The sequence below is a fragment of the Acanthopagrus latus genome, chromosome 16 (genome assembly GCF_904848185.1).
Source record: "Acanthopagrus latus isolate v.2019 chromosome 16, fAcaLat1.1, whole genome shotgun sequence".
NCBI lineage: Eukaryota > Metazoa > Chordata > Actinopteri > Spariformes > Sparidae > Acanthopagrus > Acanthopagrus latus.
The window spans coordinates 22360808-22383127 of record NC_051054.1 but is presented as its reverse complement, the minus strand read 5'-3'; the positions used below and the strand labels follow the sequence as shown (position 1 = coordinate 22383127).

Genomic DNA, 22320 nt, shown 5'->3' with positions numbered 1-22320 from the left:
TTTGTTGTTGTGGTTGTTTTTGTTTTTTATCTAGACTTGTTTGTTTGGTCGGGGTGGCTTTCATCCTCTGTAATTTGCTCTTGGCAGTTCATTTTTCAGTCAGAAAATAATTTGCTTAGAACAGAATTGCAAGATAGCTGTATTCAGGTGTGAGTTATATGTGAATATACAAGGGCTAATGCTCACGCTGAGTGTAATCCCAAGTTTTAGTCAGCAAAATCATAACAAGAGCCTCACGATTATTATTATTATGATTTTTGCTTACTGTATTTATTGATTGAGGCATATGTGTGATGAGATCAGACTATGTGGTTTTCCCAGAATGTGGTGTATACTGACTTTCCCAACAACAAATATTTGAAAAAACAAAGTTGTGCCAGTTTGAGAAAAAGATCTTAAGACTTATTTAATCCTGTTTGGCTGAACAAATACTGAATTCAGCCAAGAACATGTCCCAAATACAAGTCAACCCTGTATCCCCAGTTTACCCCATCTACCCAGTCATCTCAGCTCCCTTATGGCCTAACAGATTTTGACTCAACAGATAGCATACAAATGTGTCCTGTTTAGTTTGGGGAAGTGGCACTCATTCAGCTGGGCCATGTCAGGGCGTTCAATCTAATCTGCACTTCTCTTGACATATTGGCTTACGCCTGTTGTGCGCTGCGCCATTTGACAGTCAAAATCAATGCGGCTTAAGTAGAGATCCTGATCCAGCAGCAATCACGTCAGCACGGCCCATATTCTTAGTCCTTAACCCCTGCTGCCGATATTCATACCTCGACGTACACCGCATCATTTTCAATCAATTTCATCTTTCCCTTATGAAAAAAACTCACGACGATTTAAAGCAGCCGGCGTGATAGTAACCTATGGCGATGTCTCTTGGGGGTAAAAATTCCATTACCATGTAAAGCAGCTTCCATTTCTTTCCTCCCTTTCCTTTAGTTTTACTGCAGATGCATTCAACAGGTAACTTGGGCTTGGAAATGATTGAAAACCTTAGACCTGGGGATGTGACTTAAATGGCTTTGTCAATACCCAGGAGTATAGTTTGCTTACACGTTATATATTAAGTATTTCATCATAACGTCTAGGTTGTGGTTTGCAGAGGGCCAACTGGATGAGAAAAGGAGACTTTATATTATTTGTTGCACTCCCTTCAGCTGTGTGACCCACAACAGATTCAATAACATGTTTATTCACAGTATTTCATAGTCAGAAGGCTTAGCTTTGACATTTCACAAATGTGTTTTGATTTTGAGTGATCGTTGACAGAAACTTGTGTTTGCGTCTCTGTCTCATCATGTCTAATATCTGTTTTCAATCATTTATGTGTAGCTTTTGCGGAGCATTGTGAAAATACAGACATTCAGCATGAATCCCCTGGAAAACAGCTGTCTTGTATGATTTGCAACTTAATCAAGTTACACCGAGATAAGTTTATGAGTCGTGGTAAACAGCCTTGTAAACAGAAACATCAGTAATTCAAGGAAAACCCTAACCCAACGTTGCAGCAACCTTTGGCTAACTGCTGCCTGTTGTGCTAACTGCAGGACTAGCTCCTTTTCTGAGCATGCTTTATGTGCCGCAGGGCCCCTTTAAGGCCGAATTTAGCTTAAATCTTCTGTTTCCTTTTCTTTTTTTCTTTGTAATCATCCTCTGATTCAATTTGCCATCTGTAATTGTTCCTGGACCTCTGGACTGTGATGAAACCTAAACCACCCCAACAGCATGTGATGGCAATCACCGAAGCGGGCCAGTGAACTAACAAAGAAGGCACTTGTGTGATGTCATCCGTATCATCTTTGTTTTCCATGTTTTTTTATGAACGCAAAATGTAGTCTGGACACGGGGGCTGACAGTGACCAGAGCTTTGCTGGGGTGTTAAATAAAGTCACTATTCTTTATATTTACAAGAATAATTGAGATGATATGGGTTAGGTAAATTAGCCAAAATAATTTAAGTCACTAGTGCTGGTATACCATAGGTGTGCAGAGCCTTGAAAATATATCTCAGGTGGCGTATATTGAAAACGTAGTGTAAACCCTCAGATACATCTTAAAACTCTGTTCCTGTCTTAACCTCACATCCCTCCTCACCCCGCTGAGCCTATTAAATTAGGCCCTGGTGTTATAACACCCCCAGCTCTGGAAAATAGACTGTAAATTCTCAAGGAAAAGCCAGTCTTGCAGGTTTAAGACGATCAATGCTTTTTCTCGAGTAAAAATGTGCCTTCGTTAAATGTTTGTATTTGAAGCCGTGTTGTATGCTAGAGGAAAACGCACCATTTAAGGCTGGCTGTTGTTTTCTGAATGACTGTAATTTATGCTCAGCAGCTCAAACAAGTCAAAGCGAAATAAGAGGTCACCACTGAATCATTCCTTCAAATGTTTTGACACAGCTTTGGCTCACAATTGCACCACCACACTTTTGAGGGCCTTCAATCACATCTGTTCTTTTACTAAACCTGAGCGAAACCTTGTGCGCCTCATTCTAATTCATGTATTGATGCTCACCTGTGGATGTGATGGAGAGAAAGCTTGAAAGATATCATCTCAGAAGCACAAAAACACACATGGGTAAGTACAAAGGACAGGAGTAATGTTAGTTTGTCTGCTCTCGTTTCACTCTGGCAGCGTGTCCGACCAGGCCCGGCAGCATTAGCAGAAACATTACCTCTTTCAAAAGAATCCGCAGCGCACTTCTTCATGTATTGCTTGCCCTGATGGATGAGCGTCGTGGCTAATGCAAACCAGAACCCACAAGAAAAATAAGTCTTAATGTGGTTAGCATCCTGCATCCTCACTACCAAACAAACACAAACACGCACACGCACACAAAAGCACAGACACGCAAGCACGCGCGCACACACACACAAACCGAATGAAAATTAAAAGAGCTACATTAGCCAGAGCAGAGCACTAAGAGAGCATAAATGAATAGCATTATGAAAGGAGAATTGTCAATTGGCAGCAAAGATTAGTTGGCTTGAGCCGTTCTGTTTTGTTACAGTGGGGAGAAGAAGAAAAAAAAAAAACGTCATCATGGGAGAGGCTTTCACCAAACAGCAGTCTGAACAAAGGTCAGGTGATTTTAAATAACCAACAGGCCATTAGGACACAAAGGACCTTAATGAGAATTATTAGCATCCGCATTTGGATTAGTCATGTATATCTAATTCCCGCAGAGGAGTCTTAATCATTCATTTTCCCTTTATTTATTTATTTATAGGACCACTGTGCCTTGCATGGTATACTGTTAATTAGGTTTAAGTGTTTGAGTGATGTGTTCTGGCAGCTCTGTTCTGATCGGCTGCTCAGTTAATCTGCGCTGCGAGCGCCAGCGCAGACGTAGCGTGATGAGACATAAGAATAATTTAGCAGACTTGTGTACGACTTCATGCTGTGAGTAGATAAGATAAGATCGAGTTTACATTGATCACTTTAGATTGGATGCCCTGCAGCTCTGTCCATTTCATTATCGGTATATTGTACGTATGAAATTCCGAGCACAAATTCCTTTGTTTACAGTTTGTTGAGAGATTTGGCTGATGCATTGTGCATTTCATATTTGAATAAAAGCCCATCTGGGATTGAAGAGTGCATGCTGTTCTAGTGCACGTGATTGGGTTTATCTTATGCGCAAGGCAACAAACACTCCTGCACAATTACAATACCATCATCCTCAGGCTGAGGACTCATTCAGCAGGAAGGCCATTTCTTCATTTTGCCCCGGCTGGTGGAGAAGCCAGCAACACCCTATGTATATGACTGAGTCAGCAAATCATTTCAAGGTTATCAAGCAGACAGTGGCGGCCCTTATCTGGAGCTTCATTTCCTCTCTCTTATGGGATGTGGCAGGAAGCAGGTACCGCGCGGCAAAGCTGTTCTTTTGTGGTGCTATAACATCACTTCCCATCTGGTCAACACCTTCCCTCCACGCTGAGCTCTGTCTTGGTGGGAGTGAGGCGGGTCTAGTAAAAAAAGGGGCTTGAAAGAGGTGAGAGCCATAAAAGGAGGGAGGATAGAGGAAGGGCAGCACAGCATTTAAAGAAAACGAACGAAAGAACACATAAGAAAGGTAAAGGTAGTAATGCGAAGCCTGTTGAGTCAGAGCACAGACATTGGGGAAATCAGAAAAGCTCAGAGTCTGTTTGTGCAGTGGGGGGTTGTGTGTATGTGTGTGTGTGTGTGTGTGTGTGTGTGTGTGTGTGTGTGTGTGTGTGTGTGTGTGTGCATTTATGTTTGCTCTGCTCTTACTAGGACAAATCTACCAAACAAAGCACAACAAAACCCAAAATAAACACAGTTGTCAGTTTGCTAATTCCCAGGACACTTGTGGTACTACAAAGGTAGACACCTACTGAGATCTGTAAGCATAACATCATCAGTGGTCTGTGTCTGGGATCACTTTCAAAATTTGTGAAATTGTTCCAATTTGGTTTTCTTAATATTATGTCACTCCCGGGAGAAGAAAAAAGAAGCCTTGAAGTCAATGTGAAACACTCAGAGGACAAAACAAGCTACTACAACATCAGGTGATTCAAGTGATGTGTTTAAAAAGAAAACCACCTGAGTGTGCTCATTGAAAAACATCTCAAAACTCATTAAAGTGATATAACAAGATGTACCTACACAAAGAACCTTAAGGGATGGATTATTTGATGTTTGTCCGCTAGGGGGAGAAAAAAAAAAAAAAAAACTGTGTGCCTGTTCAGAAGACTCAAGGCAACATTGTCTCTCAACTGGAGTCAGGTTTTTGGCCAGTATTCACACTCCTTCTTACTCCAGTATTGCTAATGTTGTCTGTCTTTGTCATATGTTTGGTGACAGGCAGGTACAGTGATTTTATTTTATTTCATTTTATTTTTGCTGAAATCAGCTGCAGGGAGCATGATTAATACGAGCAGTAAGACCGTGCCATGCAGTAAATGCAAAAACAAAACAACGAGCTAAAACAGGCTAATATTTCTGCCAGTCGATGACAGAAATATGTTTGTTTGTTTGTTTGTTTTTTTGGTTTTTTTCTTTTACTGATTCAACGCCAATTAGAAGGGCTAAGAAAGCTGTTTCTTTTATTTCATTTCTAGTTATTCCAGCAAAGATGGTAAAAGTAATAAAGACAGCATCTGTTGAGCCAGAGCTGGAGAATTGTGATGTTCAGTTGTTCAGTAACTGTCGAAAAGTCAAAATATGTTCTGCCTTGACACTGTTGATAAAAACACTGGTGCAAAGTGGCAGTGAAGTGTCAAGACAAGGGGTGTTGTTGAGGCTTGCATTCATGCACACAGTGTGGTATCAGGTGTGTGTGTGTGTGTGTGTGTCTGCGTTTATTGTAATCAGTAGCTTCTGTTGTTGTGTGCCGGTGGTGTGTGTATGTGTGCAAGGTATTGCATTCATACATGTGCTTTCTCATTACGGCAGCAGGTATTTTACAATGAAATTCACTATATGTGGTGTATTAGCTTGTGTGTTAGAATGAAGGGATGGGCAGGAGAGAAGGGGAGGGGAGAGTGGGAAGAGAGAGAACGAGGGAGAGAGAGAGAGAGAGAGAGAGGGAGAGATTGTTGATGAGCTCTGAGCCAAAGACAAATCAGCACAATTTGCTTAATAAAATTAGGGACAGTTGAACTACACAAAGCCAGCCGCTAGTTGAGGGGAGGACGGCATTCAGCGCAGGACTGCAGCTCGACAGCACACGAGAACTTGACCCGAGTGTGTTGTTGCCCCTCAGCCGCACGCCTGTTGTAATAGTGGCTTTAGATCCTAGTCTGACTCCAAACCAGCCATAAGCGCTTAAGTGAGGCACCTCCTCACACCTGGCCACAGCAAACCCTCCACTGGACCCAGAAGTCTAGGCTGGGCTCAGAGTGGGGGCATGCATCAACAGACAAAGGAAGAAAGGGACTCTCCCAAAATGGAAGGGGATGAGGAAACCCCAATGTCGGCTTCTGCTGAAGCCCTGGACAGCCCCTCCTCCGAGGCTTTGGGAGCTCAGGCAGAGCAGGCCCGGGCCACCCTCACCCCCGACCCCCGCCGTGGATGTGTGTTTTTCTGTCAGCCATGGTGTCTGCTCCTCACACTGACACTGCTCCTGCTTTCTCTTCTCGGCAGCTGGGCTGTGGTCCACCTCACCCTGGGGACCAACGGAGGGTCACCTTTTCGGGTGTCGGCCAGCTACGATCAACGGATTCCAAAGGATGACACAGCCACCATTGAGCCCCACTTCACCACCAATTGCACCATGGGTAAGTTGGCAGTGCCATGTCATTCCTCTCAGAAAAGACTGTGGGGTAATGGTGATTTGTATGTGTGGTTATATGGGTGAATATTGCTGTTTTTGGCAAATGTTTTGTATGAATTTGGGGAAGATGAAAAAGACGTAATGATCAGTTACATCTGTGAAAAGTTCTTTAAATTAACCTACAATGAAGAATATTAGTTAGGGCAAAAGATCAAATATTAAGTTGTCCAAACAGCTCGGTAAACGTCCTGGGATCGTTCTTGTGTTTACAGCTGTTCTCTCTGTGTTTCCTGCCACGGTTTGCGTAATATATGTCGGGACTTAATGTGTCTCACATGTCTGCAGAGTGGCCAAGTTCCCCGAAGCAGCACAAACATGTCAAACTGGAAATTGCACAGCTACGTTCTGTGATTTTTTAACTTCATTACACCATGTTGTGCAATGAAATGCCTAGACGGCTGGAGACTCAAATAATATCCTTCTCTGTCAACCTCGAAAGCTCCTGAAATTGGATTAATAAAACTGATTCAATTTCCTCCGAGCTACATGCAGAAGCACAGCAACTCTTGCTTAAACATTTCAAGTGTGCATTACTGAGGAAATATGTATGAAATCCTCATTTCCTCTCACAGACAGATGTTCGGTAGGCAGGAAGACCTGACTTTCAGACCACGCAGGCAACGTTTTGATTCAACTTTTTGTGTATGAACGTGTCTTGATACATGTTATCCTTTGAGCTGCAACATGTGGAAAATAGGCATGGCTTTACAAAAATTACCCAACTTGTTTACCAGACCATGTTAGAGTCTGCTCACACAAAAAGGAATGAACAAGCACAGGATGACCAGGAGTAATGCTCCGCCAGGAGCTGCTTATCATGAACTAAATGAAATCTGGCAGCAGTGCTCAAAAGAGATCACTGCCTTCATGTAATGCTGCTAATATGTTGGGGTTTTTTTTCTGCAACTACATTTTCAATAATGTATTATTCTAACACAAACAGGCTCATTCTGGTATTAGCACACTTCTCCGTTTATTCACATGTCTACTTACTTTTTCACACCACTTGTTCTTCAGATCTTTAGTAAAGGTGCTGATTTTTTTCAGTGTAAAACATGTGAGAGCCCTCCTAGTTTGCAATTTGTGTCCGATTTATTGTTGCTCTAGAAATGCTCTTTAGAGGCACTTTTTTTTTTTAACATTAATATACTTTATTTAATTAGAGTGGTCCCACTGAGGTTACAAAATCTCTCTTTAACAGAGCCCTGGCTGAGACAGCAGCATAACAGTGGTTCAAACAATATACCATCAAACCTTTTGCTTAAATTCTAAATCCCATAATTAGCTGTAAATCTGTCTCCAAGTGGTTTCAGGCTGCAGGGGATACTGTACTGTACTGTGTTGTGTCTATACTATACGAAACATGCTGAATGAACTATAAAACCGGTCTTTAATATTCAAAAGCAGCCGTGGTCCAAAAACCAAACCAACAAAACCAGAGGTGCCAGATTTTTAGACTTATGAGGATTGCTGTGGAAATCCACACCCTCTTCTAATTAGTCATCATTTATTAATTGTGGTCTCATAAAAACTGTTCTGGTCGTTTTTAAAAAATGAATCCACTCTAAAAGGTTGGCTTAGTTCGTTTTCCTTTCTCGTCTTCCTCTCAGAGGCCACCTGGGTATATTTCATCTTCCTCTCCCTTCCGATTGTTATTAACTTGAGTTGCCCTGATTTTATTGGCCAGAGGTTTTGGATGGAACACTTGGCCGACAGATGGAGCAGCATTGTCCATAACATCCACTTCAGTCCAGTTTCTTGTTATGCTACAAACCAAAAGCTATCCGAGTGGGCTTTGTACAGAAACGTACAAAGCATCTTAAAAAAGGTGATCATTCCCCAAGGCCTTTTTGTGAATTCAGAGAGATGCTCACAATCCAGCAAATTTAATCTCCTCCACTTGTATAGAGGCAGAGTCTCTCTGAGTGCTGCAACAAAGAAATGCTCCGTCAATATTTAACTCCGGATGAATGAGTTACATCGTTCTACAGGAAAGATTTGTCGAGCTCTAATTCCCTCCAAATTCGGTTCAAGCCGGCTGTTTGGACTTGAGGTCAGGTCAGAGCAGTTAGTCACAGGGAACAATTCATCATTTGGTGCAGCTGAGTTCCTCACAGCTGGCTGGCACTGGCAGCCTGATAACACACTGGCAACACCTGACTCCCTCATTACATTATCTGGATTATCAAATATGTAAATGCATGTGTGAGTGACAGAGCGACAAAGAGGAAGAAGGAGATAATGAGAGAGACAAGAAGAGGAAGAGAAACTGAAATAGAGCTCACATGCAAAAACCAATTTCATATTTATTATCGTTAACCTGATCAGTGTATGGCTTAATTTAATGCCTGCGGTGACCTTGACTATCCTGATCTTTGAAGTGAGAACTGAGAGAATGGTCCTCATGACTCTGAACCCTTTTGACTTGCAGTCATTCTCAAAACAAATCAATATGCATCCCACTGAGGTATCAGTGATTCTCCCTTGATTCTTTGTCTACCCGTCCATGATTTGTTCATGCAAATCCGGCCGCGGCTGAACAGTGTCTAATTGTTCTCGGCTCTGGGTTCACCGTGTTCCTCCTGCCATGGCGCACGTAAGCTGCGGCCAGTAAAGAGACAAAGCACGCAGACGTTCCCTCCGCCGGCACCACCTGGGTCCACAGCACAACACCCACTACAACACATCCCACTCCCAAACTAAGCCCTAATCCGTCTCGGCACGCTCATCATGTGGCCTGGGTGCATTTTGTGGTGTTCTCAACCTCCCCCACTTTCCCCTCCAGCACCTGTCACAAACCTGGGCTCGAATTACCTTCCTACCTACCTAGCACAGAACATGAAGCCAGGGTGCCTGATTAAGCCTCTCATACACAGTCCCTGGCAAAGATAGCTGCTTGCTTTTTCTTTTCTTTTTTTTTCTTTTTTTTGTCTCAGGCCCCTGCACTTAAAGGTAGCTAATTATTGCTATTAATGACCTGCATTGTAAGCCATTTTGGGGTGAGTAGTGCAAAGCCTGATCCAAACCTCTTTTTTTTTTTCTTTTTTTCTAATGTGTGTCAAATTTGGTCCCGATGGTGGAAGCCTGTGGGCACAAAGTGTTCATTATTTCTTTACAACATGGTTTCATAACCGTTTCCTGCAGACTTGGAGGAAAGCATGATTCATTCATTCTCAATTCTCAGTCAATGAGATAAAACAAAAAACATGCTAATGATCAATTTTATTTTCAACCTCTTGTACTTTTTAGTCTTTTGAGCGCACCTGCTACAGTTATAATAGAAACAGTCAGATTCATACTATTACAGTCATAAATGTAGCTCATCAGCTCTCCGTGTGATCTTTTGAATCTGAATTGGAAAATTAACAATGTCCACTTCCTCCCTCTTAGTTGTTTTCCTGAGCAAAAAGGCGGTGATTACTCAAGCCAGTGAAGTGCGAGGAGATATAGTCAATACAGGATAAATAAATGGAGCGGTGTCTGACTTCTTTCTCCATACCCTTCCACTTTAATTAACTCATCAGTCACAGGGCCAACAAGCAATCCAATTTGTTCCCCCTAAAGTGACTTGTGTGGTTATATGCCTATCTCTGGAGCTCATCCTCATCCCGACAGGAAGTTAGAATCCCGCCTTCTTCTAGCAGTTCTCTGATGGTCATGGCATAGCTGTGCAGAGGACGTAATTATTCAAGCCAGCAAACCTGTCAGTGACACTCTTAACCTCCTACAGTCTCTCATCCTAGAAGTAAACAGAGCCTACTGTGATGACAGACAAGCTCATTACCAGATTGTGTCAATAGCAGATTTGACTTTGCCTCTGTCATAGTGCTGCGGCAAGCCAGGTCACATTTGCCTTCACACTTATAACAATGTTTGTCCACTGAAGAGCGTGTTCATATTTGTGCACATGTATTACCCTGCAAACTGTCACAATTCATTTTTCCAATCGGCCGTGTAGCTGAGACAAGGCAGCGGTGAACCCCTGTGGGAATTTGAACCAGTGACCTTCCCTTCCCTGGCCCATTTCCCTAACCATTACACCTTGCTGCTGCAGGCCCTTAATGGAGCGTTACGGTGAGTCTATGCTTTGCGATTAGGTACACTTGCAGCGTGAGGGTGTCCCCAGGCCCATCAATCACACCCGGCCCTGTGGAGGCAATGAGGGAAATGGGTTTGGAGAAAGCTGGTGGAGTGTACATAGTGTAAGACATGTGGATGGATGGGTGATGGGGGTTTTTGTGGAGGAAAAAAAAATCCATTCACTGTCATAGCGGGGTACTGACGCTCGCCCCTTAAACATGCAGAACATCTCCAGCATAAGCCTTTAATTGAGTTTTCAATTTCACTTTGACTGCTGGAATGAAATAAACTCATCCCTGGAGTTTTTGTTATTGGGTAACAAGCACAGGCAGATAATAAATATATATACTCAAAAATAAAAACCCCATACTGTCACAGCAGTGTGAGAGTGTGTTTCTGAGATCAAAAGAGTGTCAAAATTGCAGAAAATGTATCAGGGTTGAGGGATGTCATACAGCGACACAGTGGCCCATAAGGATGAGTAATAGAATGTAACTGATTTCACTGTATCCCATCAGTCTTATAAAGACTCATCAGCTCCACCTGCGCTCATCAATCCACAGATGCGCACGTGTGCAGACTGAATAATGTCACGCAGGTGTGCAAAATAATTCAAGCATTTTGAGCGAGCAAGTGTGATTTTCTTCTGCCACACAGAAACACATCTGTACACAGGTCTTCTGCTGAGTCAGTCCTGTTAATGATATTCTACTTGTAAATCTTTAGGTTTCATGATCAAACTTATAAAGTAAACTTCTGCTCTAATTAATATTACCATTTAGTCTTAGAGGCCTCTGGCTTAAGACACTCAAAGCTTTCATGTCTAAGTTGCACCAGGCAACTATGTGTTCAGTCCACAGCTACTAATGGGGGTGAAATTGTATCATATCCCCTTTTTTTCTAATTAATATTAAAATACATATCTTTTCATGTTTCTTACTGTTTAGATTTCTGCGAGACGGCCACATTTGGAATGAAACACTCAAAAACATAGTGAAGGTTTTACTAACAGAGGGCATTTAGCAGTTATTTTTTCCATATTGAAAATCAGGAAAAGAAGTTTCTTTTCCTCTTATGATCATTGGCTTTTTAAGATTTTGTAATTTTGTTTTAAATGTACTGTCTATGGACTGTTGCAGAGCTGTCATAGTTTGAGAGCTATGTATGCTGCTATTCCCACATTGGGTACGACGAATCGGACTTGCCTTTACTGTAAAGATGAGGATTCACCTAAAATCTCTTGGATTTGAAAGTGTTGTTTGCTGTCTTTACTGCCGGTTTGTGGTCGGTAAACTGTTCTTTACACTTTCTGGAAGCATGGAGCACTATTCTGTGGTAAAGCTGATGTCTTCTGTCTTACCACGCAGAGCTGATATTGAGCTGTTTACTGATCAGTGAGGGAACGTGGTCTGACCTGTTACGAGCACTCTGCTTGGTGCTGAAGTCAAGTTACTGCAAACAGAGCCGGTGTGTGCTGCTATGTAACTGTTTGCACATTGTTATTAAGTGTTCATTGGAGTCGAATGCTCTGAAAGACCTGCTGGATTGAGCTGTATGGCTGATAATGTTTGCCTTGGGTTTGCAGCAGCATGTAGAAGCCCATATGTATTATTCTTAAAAGTACCATAAATGGTGGAGATTGTGTTTTCCTCTCAAATAACTTAAATTCAAAAATGCTTCATAGGTAAGAGAAATCATGCAGGCATACGTTTGTTCACATCATCAATTGATTACACTGTAAAGATGATGATAAAGAGAGGTCTGAAAGGAGACCTCTGTTCCCCATGTACCTTTGTATCAGCTTACCCCTTTTAGATAACCGAGTCTGATCAAATGTGTGTTCAACATTTGCACATCAAATATTATTTCTACCAACGGAATGAAGTTCACCTTCACTAACTGCTTCGCTTTTTTTGAAGTTCCCATGGTTGCAGAAGTTAAAATAAAAAGGGGTCACAGTGCAGCCAGGAGCGCCTTCAGTAAATCACATCACGTAGTGTTCCCTGAAACAGAAAGGTGGATAAATCTCTGTTGCAATTCAGCATGTGCCTTTCAAACAGAGGTGTAATTTATTTATTCAACATCTGCACCTTCTTGGTGTGAGGTAGCTTTTGTGTGACATGTGACATGTGCTCATACGAATTTTCATGAAAACATTTTTATAAACCGTGACGCTGGCAAGGTCAGTGTCAGAGCAGATACAGATCAGCTACACTGAATTAATGCACCACTTTCACTGCGCTAAAATGAATTTGTGAAAAAAATTTTTAAAAAAACAGCCGAGTCTTGAAAAAATAAACTGTCTTGTTTGAGTCAATGGAAGAGACCCAGTTACGTGGTGATTGTTTTACCGACTACCCGTTCCACTAATTAATAGAAATTTGAATGATTTGTTGAGCATGTAATGTAACAATGCAAACAAATATACTGAAAAAAAAATTAGCTCAGGTCTTTAGAGGATTGCCATCTCTGGGTCGGCCATGTTTTCTGCATTTCTCCATAACCTGTTTTCATCCAGTATTTGTTTCCGTGTTATTAACTTCACTGTAGATTGCGCTGTCTGCCTGCAGGCTAGGATTTGAATAGCAGAACTAAAAGAGGCATTTTTGATCACAAGAAACTTATTGCATCTCATTTTCATAAGTACATTAAGATAAGTTAAAAGGAGGCACTCAGCGATTCATCTACCTGCCAAGTTTACTTTTTTTTCCTCCTCTTCTTTTGGTTGCGGTGAGGGTTCTGTGGCTGTGTTCATTGCTCAGAATACTTTGGGGTCCCTTGAAAACTTGCTGGAGGTCACTCATTGTTAGTCCGGAGAGGATGCACAATGACAAAAAAAAAAAAAGTGACAACTAAAAAAACAAAAAACACAGCTCATCAATTAACTGAAGACACAACCTGCCGAGAACAAGCCCTATCTGCCGCTCTAAGCTTCATCACATTCTACCTCTAATCTCTCACCTTAGGCCCTTCCGCGAGCAGCATCCCCTCAACACAAACTTGGTTTCTGTCGCAGGCACCTTTCCAAGGCAATCTACACAGGCAGTTTCGTTTTAAGATATTGAGCAAGTGTTAAATGGCCCAGGGCACCGAGTAGAGTGTTTCAAGCATACGTATGCCAAATGGAACAGATGTCTAAATCAACCCTGACCTGGCAGGGAGGCGGAAATTTCTGGATGTTATGGACTTAAGCATCATTGAAGAAAAGTCAGTCATTTAGATTTAGCATTGCTAAATCTCATTTCACTCTGTAGAGGGGACATTTGCATGTGGAACGCTGGCATGAGATACTTGTTCGGGCCAGTGAGTCAACTCTATCCATTTCATTTTGTCTGTGTTGTGCACTACAATTATGATGCAGCTACAGTAGGGTTATAATGTCTGTGAATTTGTTGTATCAGAAGCCTATTAGAGATATATTTCATGTTCACTGTTAGGAGGTCTAAAGAGGACTCGCTAAACTATTCTATGAACGGAATTTTGGACATAACCAAACGCCTGCTGAAGTGTTCTATGAATCGGTGATTTCAGAAAAACCCTTGTAATTTTTTGGCCATGGACCAGCAAAAAAAAAAATCATACTTATTATGTCCTCTGAGATGAAGAAATGAATCATATATCTGCAGTTCTTCATGTGTTAATCTTAAATAAACGTAGTGCAGTGAGCCGATTTCTTGTTTGGAATGGATCCAAGCTTTGATAACTCCACTGAATCAAACCAAAAGACTATGGAACATCAAGAATAAGTTATCACTTTTGAATCAAAGCCCACTGATATAATGCGCATGGTGTTAACAAAAACAGGCTGCAATCTCACCACTCTGTCCAGGAGACGGACGCTTTGATCTCAACGCGCTTCGTGTACTCTGTCAGTAACAATGTTTACTCGTAATGCCTCATAAACGAGTCGGTTCAGTCATGCAGGAAGTGGTGAGGTGAGGAAAACCAGCATGTGACGCTTTGTGATTCATGAGTGAAATACAAAGAAATGATAATGTCTCTCCTATATTCAAGTAAATGAGCAAACAATGTGTGCTTAGAAGCAGCAAAAAAGAATCTTTCCCACCAGTCCCGACTTGGTCCAGACTTAGTATCAATTGTACTATTATAATTGTTTGTTGTTGTTGTGTTTCTGTTGCAGTTATTTTAAAATTGATTGGTCGGTCCAAATGATATGTCATTTTAGCTTCGGTCAGCCATGTCCAAACTATTCCACAGAGGGCCGATGTGGCTGCAGGTTTTCTTTTCAACCAAGCAGCAGCACACCAGACCTGACTCATTTAATCAACTGAGCTCAGTCAGAAAGTTGATTGGTCAAACTGTGCGCTCTTGACTGGTTGGAACAAAAAACCTTCAGCCACACGGCCTGTTTGTGGAATAGTTTGGACATGCCTGGCTTTGATGATCCACACGGTCCATCCATCAAGTTCCACCGCTAGATCAAAATCATCCGTGGTTCATGGCTGAATCTATATCTATAAAATTACATTTCACTGTTAAATTGCAAATGTTAGCATGCTAACACCTTCAGCCAAGTTGGTAAACAAGTACTTAACAACGTGTTAGCACTGACATCACCACCATATTAAAATGTGTCGCTCTAGCTCCACTTTGCAAATGTATAGACTCGAAGAGAAGCTAGCGTGGCTGTAAGCTCGTATTGTTGTTGCTTTGATTCCACCAGCTGCAGGTTGATTTGTACGAGGAAATCTCTGACAAATGCTTGGTCTGAAAGGATCTGCTCATCATTACGTGATGTGAAAACATGGTCCTTGTTGAAAAAAAGAGATTTGACATTATGGTACGCAGGTAAGTGCTCATTTAGACACACATGGCTTTGATGTCAGGGAAGCAATCATGTGAAAATGACATCTTATTTAAAGTGGTCCACAGCTCTACTATAAGCCAACTGTAGCGGAGAGTCAAAATCACTTCTCTCAAAATGAATTAACCCAACATACAAGAAAAGACAGTACTTATAGATGGTATACATGTTTATTGTTAACACAGGTCAGACGTGACTAAAACAACGTCATTATTCAGATTATGTCACTTTGTCATGCTTTTGGGTTCCACTCTGCCAGTGATTGTTACAGATTATTTTTTCAATCAACTGTAATATAACATCACATGAACTTAATACACCAATTTAATGCGTACAAAAACAAACAAAAAAAAAAAGCACGTCACATCTCTGCAGTGCAGTAGACAGCGGAGGTGCTATTTTCATTTCTGTTCTCTCCTGCTCTGCTCTTGTGTGTGCTGCTGTCGCTCCAGCAGGGAGCATGACAGATAGCGATCGTGATTGGGCAGAGCTCTGACCAATCGAGCGTGGCGGTGTGCAGTTAATTGAATTCATGAGCGAATACTTCTTGTCCTGTCGACTGTCCGGTGGGACACTCAGCTGCATCCATCTTCAGCATCCCAGCCACTGTAAATCTCAATGAGTGTCTCCGGATTCTGCCTTCAGTGTGGTGGCCACAGAAAGTGCCATCTCCCTCGCTTGGGCCCCTCGAGATTTTCCCGCTCGAGACAGAGAACAGTCGTCTATTACGGCATTTAGGATTAGACAATATACAGTAATGAATGAAAACAAAAGGATAAATGAGTTCTAACTAATGGCGTATTGTATAAAAGCCACAATAGAATATGTGAAGGTCTGTTTTTTGTGTGAAGTCTCACCTTTTTTTCTGTTCCATCCCACAAAGCACACAAGCCAGGCAATTCTTCAGAGATTTTTTTTTTGTTTCAGAGAGCACACAGAGAGATTTCAGGGTATGATTGACATGCTCGCTCATCTGTGGGAAAACAAAAGCCATATTAATTGCCATATGAGTCTACCCTCGCCATGACTCCAGTCTGTTTTTGCAGCCTGACTTTAAACGCGTCTGTCTGTATTCAAATGTGCGAGCAGCGTCCACCAAACCATAACAAAACTTTTATTCAAATGGCGGGACAATCTGCTTTGCATGATCTCACGATATCCCGCTGTGTGAGACGTCTCTATCAGTGGAATCTCAAAAACGAGATATAAATGACGCAGTTATGCAAAAATGTGAAGTGTTGACACCATCTCATCAAGGGTAGTGTGCGGAAAAAAGGGAGCCAATAGCAATTCCACACATCTCCAGCACAGTTCTTTATTCTTCTGTACGTACAAAAAACCGCGATACCTCGTTTTAAGTTTGCTTCCATGACCGTGACAACCCCCCATGCTGATAGATTCCAGTGTCAACCATTTTATACACTCTATATGCGTTACACTGACTCTCTTTCCCTGACTTTCAAACAGCAGTTGCATCATTTATGAGATCTGTCAGATTTTAACAGGTATTTTTTCACAATTTTGACAGCACTCAAGATACTACTACATTTAGGACAAACCTTTCAACATCTCATCTTTTCATCAGCTACGATTTCGGCTGTAATTTAATTCTTACCTGTTCTACCCGTTTGATTTGCTGTTGATCTTGACGGTAGAGCATTCCCCCAATTTTCATCTTGGAAGCAGATGCCGTGGATGAAAGTTGGAAAAACTGGGGCAACTTTGCTGATAAGGACGTTTTTTTTAAAGAGGAAGATTAAAAGCAAAACCTCAGTGAAAGCACTCCTTCAAAACAAGCTCGACCGACGTTAGCAGACGTGAGAAGAGTGTGTTTCACTTTCATCAAACTAGGCTGTCCATTCAGTATAAAGACACAGATGTTTTAGAAACTGGTGCTACATGACCAGACAAAAAAAAGAGAGAGGGGACTGCAGCATTCCTGTTTGCTCAGAAGGAAGACAAACTTCAACAAGATTCTCTGCCGCCAAACCAATAAACACTCCTGCTCAGTTTTGGCTCGCAGTCCATTGTGAGACAGTTCAGTGCCAGATGGTAAAAAAACTATTCTGTATAACAGCTAAAATAAGTTGTTGAAATGATGTTAGATGAGGAAGAGACAATGACACAAACTCATAGCTCATAGCTCATATTTGATCACAACTGCTAAGTTTTTTTTCAGCCTCAGACTTCTCAGTACATAAACAATAAGGTTCAAGATCCTTCACTATTACAGCTAAACAGTATGGTAACATATGTCTCTGGAAGCATTTTAGTCAAGAAATAGACGGCATAGTAACAAAACATTAGTTTTATGCCTAGAGTAGCTGGTTTGATTGGAGTTTGTGAGTGAGGCGGCCCACAATCTATATGTGAGGGAGAGAGCAGTGGCCTGTCCAATGTATGCAGACTGCCAACGCAAAATCACTTTTTTAAGCCATGACTAAATAAGAATTAATAAGTATGTACTAGCAACTATGTAGAATATCCAATCCATGTACATCTTCTAATGTGAGCAGCCTCGTCTATTGGCTGTCGCCGGGCAGAATAAGCTTGTACAGCCGATATTGACAGTATTTACATGTTCTAATTACATCCTGTCTGGTTGTTTCTTATTTGTTTTTAGCGGTTATCAGCTAAATGTTGTCAACAATCAGTCTTGGTAAGCTAGACATTACAGTGTGTGGCTGCTGGCTCTGGGTCATTTCTCTCTTTCCTGACATTTAGACAAAAGCAACAAGAAGCTGAAGTACAATAAACAGAGGGCTGTCTGTCTCATTGTCTGTCCCATTTCTTCAGCTTTGCAGCAGAAAATCAATGTCACTGTAGACCTGAAAACCTGACTCTAAAACCCTTTGGACCTTGAAAGCAGCAGTGATGCAGCTGGCTTTACTTTGGATTGAAAGTTATTTGTTGCTAAGCTCAGAGGCAGTAATCTGAATGAGATGCGATCATTATTTTCTGCATATTTTTTTTACCAGAAATATGATGTGCAGTGATAAAAAAAGCAAACACAGGGGCGCCTGAATTGACACTGGAGTCTGTCAGTTAGGGGACCGTGTGTGTCAGTTTATAAAAGCTACCTGTCCTGCAGCATTTATTTCCTTGTGACTGTAATTCAGCGTCGTTGTTGATCTCTGAATAGCTACGCTTTGTTTCGGCATGAAAGGTTCCTTTTAGTGTCTTGTCTACCGGGTTTGTTTTCTTCTCTTAGACCTTTGAACATTTGTCACATGCACCTGAAACAATGTTCCTTTTCAAGCTGTCAGCAGTGTATCAGGCACAATAGCTTCACACTTTGCCTAAATGAGCTCAAGTGAACTGTTTTGCACGGCTGTTCACAGGTATACAGGTATAGTGCGAGTGCTATATATTTTTTTGTAGCCAACACGTTGTGCAGGGCCCCAGCTTTCTGTGTCAAGTGCCTAAGTGATTCCAGTTTTGCCGTGTTAACAGCCGGGCACAGAGACACTAATTGTTAGCCGTTTAGCTGTTTCCAACAAGTAACTCCTTTCCGGTGTTTTGCGTGTCTGTGTGGTCATTTATCAGCATCTGTGTGCCCTCTCCAGTCACCTCTCCTACTCGCCACTCATGCATCATTCCCCTCACAAAGCCAAAGCCACCCCCCTGAGCACACGGATAACAAAACTCACTTACTCCCACAGGCAATTCATCCCCCACTGACCCACTTGTTTTCGCAATCTGACAAGTGTGATTTAAGAACTGCGGTAGGCCAGGAGTGCAGCGGCCTTGTCTGGCTGCACTTACCTGCCCCGGGAGCTGAAAGTTCAGTGACATCGCCACTTTGATACTTTTTACTCCACTGTCATTAAACTAAGATAAATCGATGAATTTACATACCTTGCCCAAAGGTTTCAGTGTACTCCAGATAACTTTTTTCTTCCTTGATAAATCGGCCTGCTTGCGGTGTCAACATTATACAGAGCGGAAGCCACTGAGCACAGCGAATGCATAATGCATGTGTTGAGCATGACTCAATACACATAGCAAAACCACATCTATACCCAAACAGTTGGTCATAAATAAACAAGCGGCCGCCTCACCTCATTTGAATAAAAATGATATATGTGCCTTCTTCTGTGCTCCTCTGTGAATGTCACGTTACTGTGAGACTGCGGTTTGTAGTTTAAAGTGTGCACAGGCCATTCATTCAGCATTGAATGAACAACATTTGTAGAAGAATGAGAGCTGGATTATTCATTGAGGTGTTAACATGGCTCTGTGCAGCCATTAAGGCCGTGCCACAATAGTGGGCTATGGGAGGTCTCTGACCAATGTGTTTTTGTCCCCCCCCCCTTTTGTGATCTATTGAGTTGGCTGATCCAGTTTCCTAATGAGCCTTAAGGTTTTTTCAACAGTGACAAAAAAGAGAAAAAGAGTGACGTGTGCCGCGAATGCTGCGAATGCCCTCCTATGCAGTATAAGTTAACTCAAATTTCTGTGCTGCTGCAATATAAGAGAGTTAGTAATGAAAACCATGTCATTACTGAAATCTTGTGCTATATGTGTGTGCTGTATCATTTAAAAGTCTTTTTTGATTGTAAAGCAGGTCTAGGTGCTCTATATATATACTGTAGCCCCATTCACACTGCCGTTTGCATGCGGGGATCCAGCGCCAATTCTCCGCACCCTCCTCTGTGTGAAAGTTTCAGATGCGGATACTGCCTCTGGAGGTAGTATCAGGGCCGCGTTATTGGTGAACCGCCCCAGTGTGAATGAATAATCCGGAGGCGCGGAGCGGGAGCGTGTCGGTCTGACTCGTCTGATAACTGCACAGGTCCTTCACACAACTAAATACAGAGAAACGTCCCACAAAGTAACATTACAGGACCAAACAAAAGTAACGTAGTAACTGTAACTGTCGTTTGCAACTTATATGTGGAAAAAAATACCACAGTCTATACGTGGAGAAGCGTCTGACTCTTCATCACATTTCTGCCTGAAAAACAGCGTCTGTCACTGGCAAAAACCTTTAACTCACCGAGTGTTTGTGATGAAAATAAATCACAGCGGCTGTCAGCCCTCCAGACCGAGACTTCAGGGAACTTTCTCCCAGAAAACAGCCTCCGTCCCCACAAGTGAGGGGGTCAGACAGCATCCTGTTTATTAATGGCGATTATGTAATAATGTAATTAAGCACGTAAAACTTAACTTTGTCGCTTTTTGTCCACTTCTGGTTGCAAAAACACCAGCAGAGCTGATGAAGAAACACAGTGCTCAGGCCTGCGAGAGCTGACCAATCAGAGCAGACTGGGCCTTTCAGAAGGGGGGGTCTATAAAGAGACAGGCACTGAAACAGAGTGCTTAGAGTCTGGACTTGAAAATGAGGGACCTCTAACTTTTGCATTAGTTTAAACTCAACTAAAGTAAAGTCAATTAAAGTAAAATCTCATCACAAACTTGGATCCAGTGCACCCACACAATTTGCCCAGTGAAATGAATCGTTTACAGGCTGATCTTAAATTGTATCTACATCAAGTAATGCTTACATTTATAGATCAACTGACATCGGCTGTAATTACTTCTATCCACTTAAAGTAAAATTGCTTTGGCGTATCTTGATTGTTTTCTGGAAAGTTTACTAGCCTGGCACGCTAGGTGCACAACTAACAGCAACATCAACATCATTTGGCATTTTGCATTGTTTTGTTTGTTTCCCTCCGACATTACAAATGTTTTGTTGTTAATTTATGCTGCACTCTATTTTGTCTGGGTACATATCTGTGTCTGTGCGCCTGTCAACCCAATGTAAGTCTGAGCTTTAGAAAAGTGCTGTTAAAAGGTATATCATCATGTCACACAGAAAATTATGCGGAGTGAAAAACAAGAGCACATTCATTACAAACTTTGTGTTAAAATTAGCGTAGCATTACTGCCTATCTTGTCAGCTCGGCTCACAGTATTTGCTCCGCATGCTGCCTCTCCTGTCATGGCCTGCAACGTTATCAGACTTCTGACTCCGAGTTCTCTGAGTGGAGAACAAATCTACATAATACAGATCAAGGGCAAACTACAGTCAGCTGAGCCAGTCACTCACGATAAGAATCACTTCTCATTTTCTTCCTTATGAGAGACGGAGAGAAACGAGATCCCCATCAGCAGACAGTTTTTTTTTTGTTTTTTTTTTTCCACTGCTGTTTTGTTCTCTGTGCTGTGATCAGCTTCTGACGATGAAGGTGGAGGAGGGCAGTCAGTTTCCACAATCTGGAGATATCACCTCACTGATTTGCATAGATATGCAAATGTCCTGGGTTACAGTTGAGTTGTCGAGGCCGCTGATATCAATTGGTGTCTGTGTGTGTGTGCTCCCTCCACTTGTGCTTACCTGCTACAGTATCTAGGTCATTGTTTTTGCGTTCCTTGTTTGATGGATATGTACTGTATTTAAAGCCAGATGCTTATGCAGCCTGGGCCAAGTTATTTATGATGCTACAGGCAGTCTGTGGATGTCATACAGGGTTTACAGTCAGGGCTTATAATAGCCCTTTGTCACTGACTGATGCACTTTAAAGTAGCAACCGCATATTTTCTACTGTTTGTAAGTTATGTTTTCCCTGAGCTACTGATTTGTATTTTATGTCCAACATATAAATCTAGCTGTGATACTCAGTAAGTAAACTTGGAACAATTGGGAGCTATTTTCCTTGGCTCCAGAAATATATATTTTTTTTTTGTTAGTTTCTTTTTTTCATTTTCTCATTTTTGCTGCCAACAAGCAAATCATTTTCTCAACTCTGACTTCACTGTGGAAACCTCGCAAGAGCTACTTTAACCACGACTGCATGAGGGAAACATTTAATGACCAGCTTCCTCTGACGTTCGTCTCCTGTACCTCCCCTCCTCCTTTGTCCAGAGTCCTCACCTGGCCCCAACATCACACTGGAAGGCCAGTACCACTGTCATCAAGGACCTGGGATCCCGCTGGACAAACTGTGTGACTTCAGTACAGACTGTCCACTCGGTGATGACGAAGGGGACCTATGTCGTAAGTACTCCATGATACAGGATCACAGCTGTTTAGAGGGCTTTGTAAGAGGAAAGCTCAAGTGTCTGAGCTGACGCCCCTGCATTCATTTTTGGATCAGAACAG

The 22320-nt window shown here is 42.0% G+C and overlaps 1 protein-coding gene and 1 long non-coding RNA gene across 3 annotated transcripts in view; one reads left to right on the top strand and one right to left on the bottom strand.

Moving 5' to 3' along the window:
* Nucleotides 1-22320, top strand: part of alk (ALK receptor tyrosine kinase) — a 322469-nt gene that overhangs the window by 244238 nt on the left and 55911 nt on the right. For both annotated transcript variants that reach the window (XM_037072734.1, XM_037072733.1), the window contains exons 5-6: nucleotides 6118-6251; nucleotides 22084-22215. In XM_037072734.1, the coding sequence (XP_036928629.1) occupies nucleotides 6118-6251; nucleotides 22084-22215 (266 nt within the window). The remainder of the gene's footprint in view (nucleotides 1-6117; nucleotides 6252-22083; nucleotides 22216-22320) is intronic.
* LOC119005176 lies at nucleotides 15388-17231 on the bottom strand. The gene is made up of 3 exons (XR_005070404.1): nucleotides 16828-17231; nucleotides 16070-16185; nucleotides 15388-15934 (listed from the first exon to the last, which is right to left on the bottom strand). It is a non-coding gene; the product is annotated as an uncharacterized LOC119005176 (long non-coding RNA).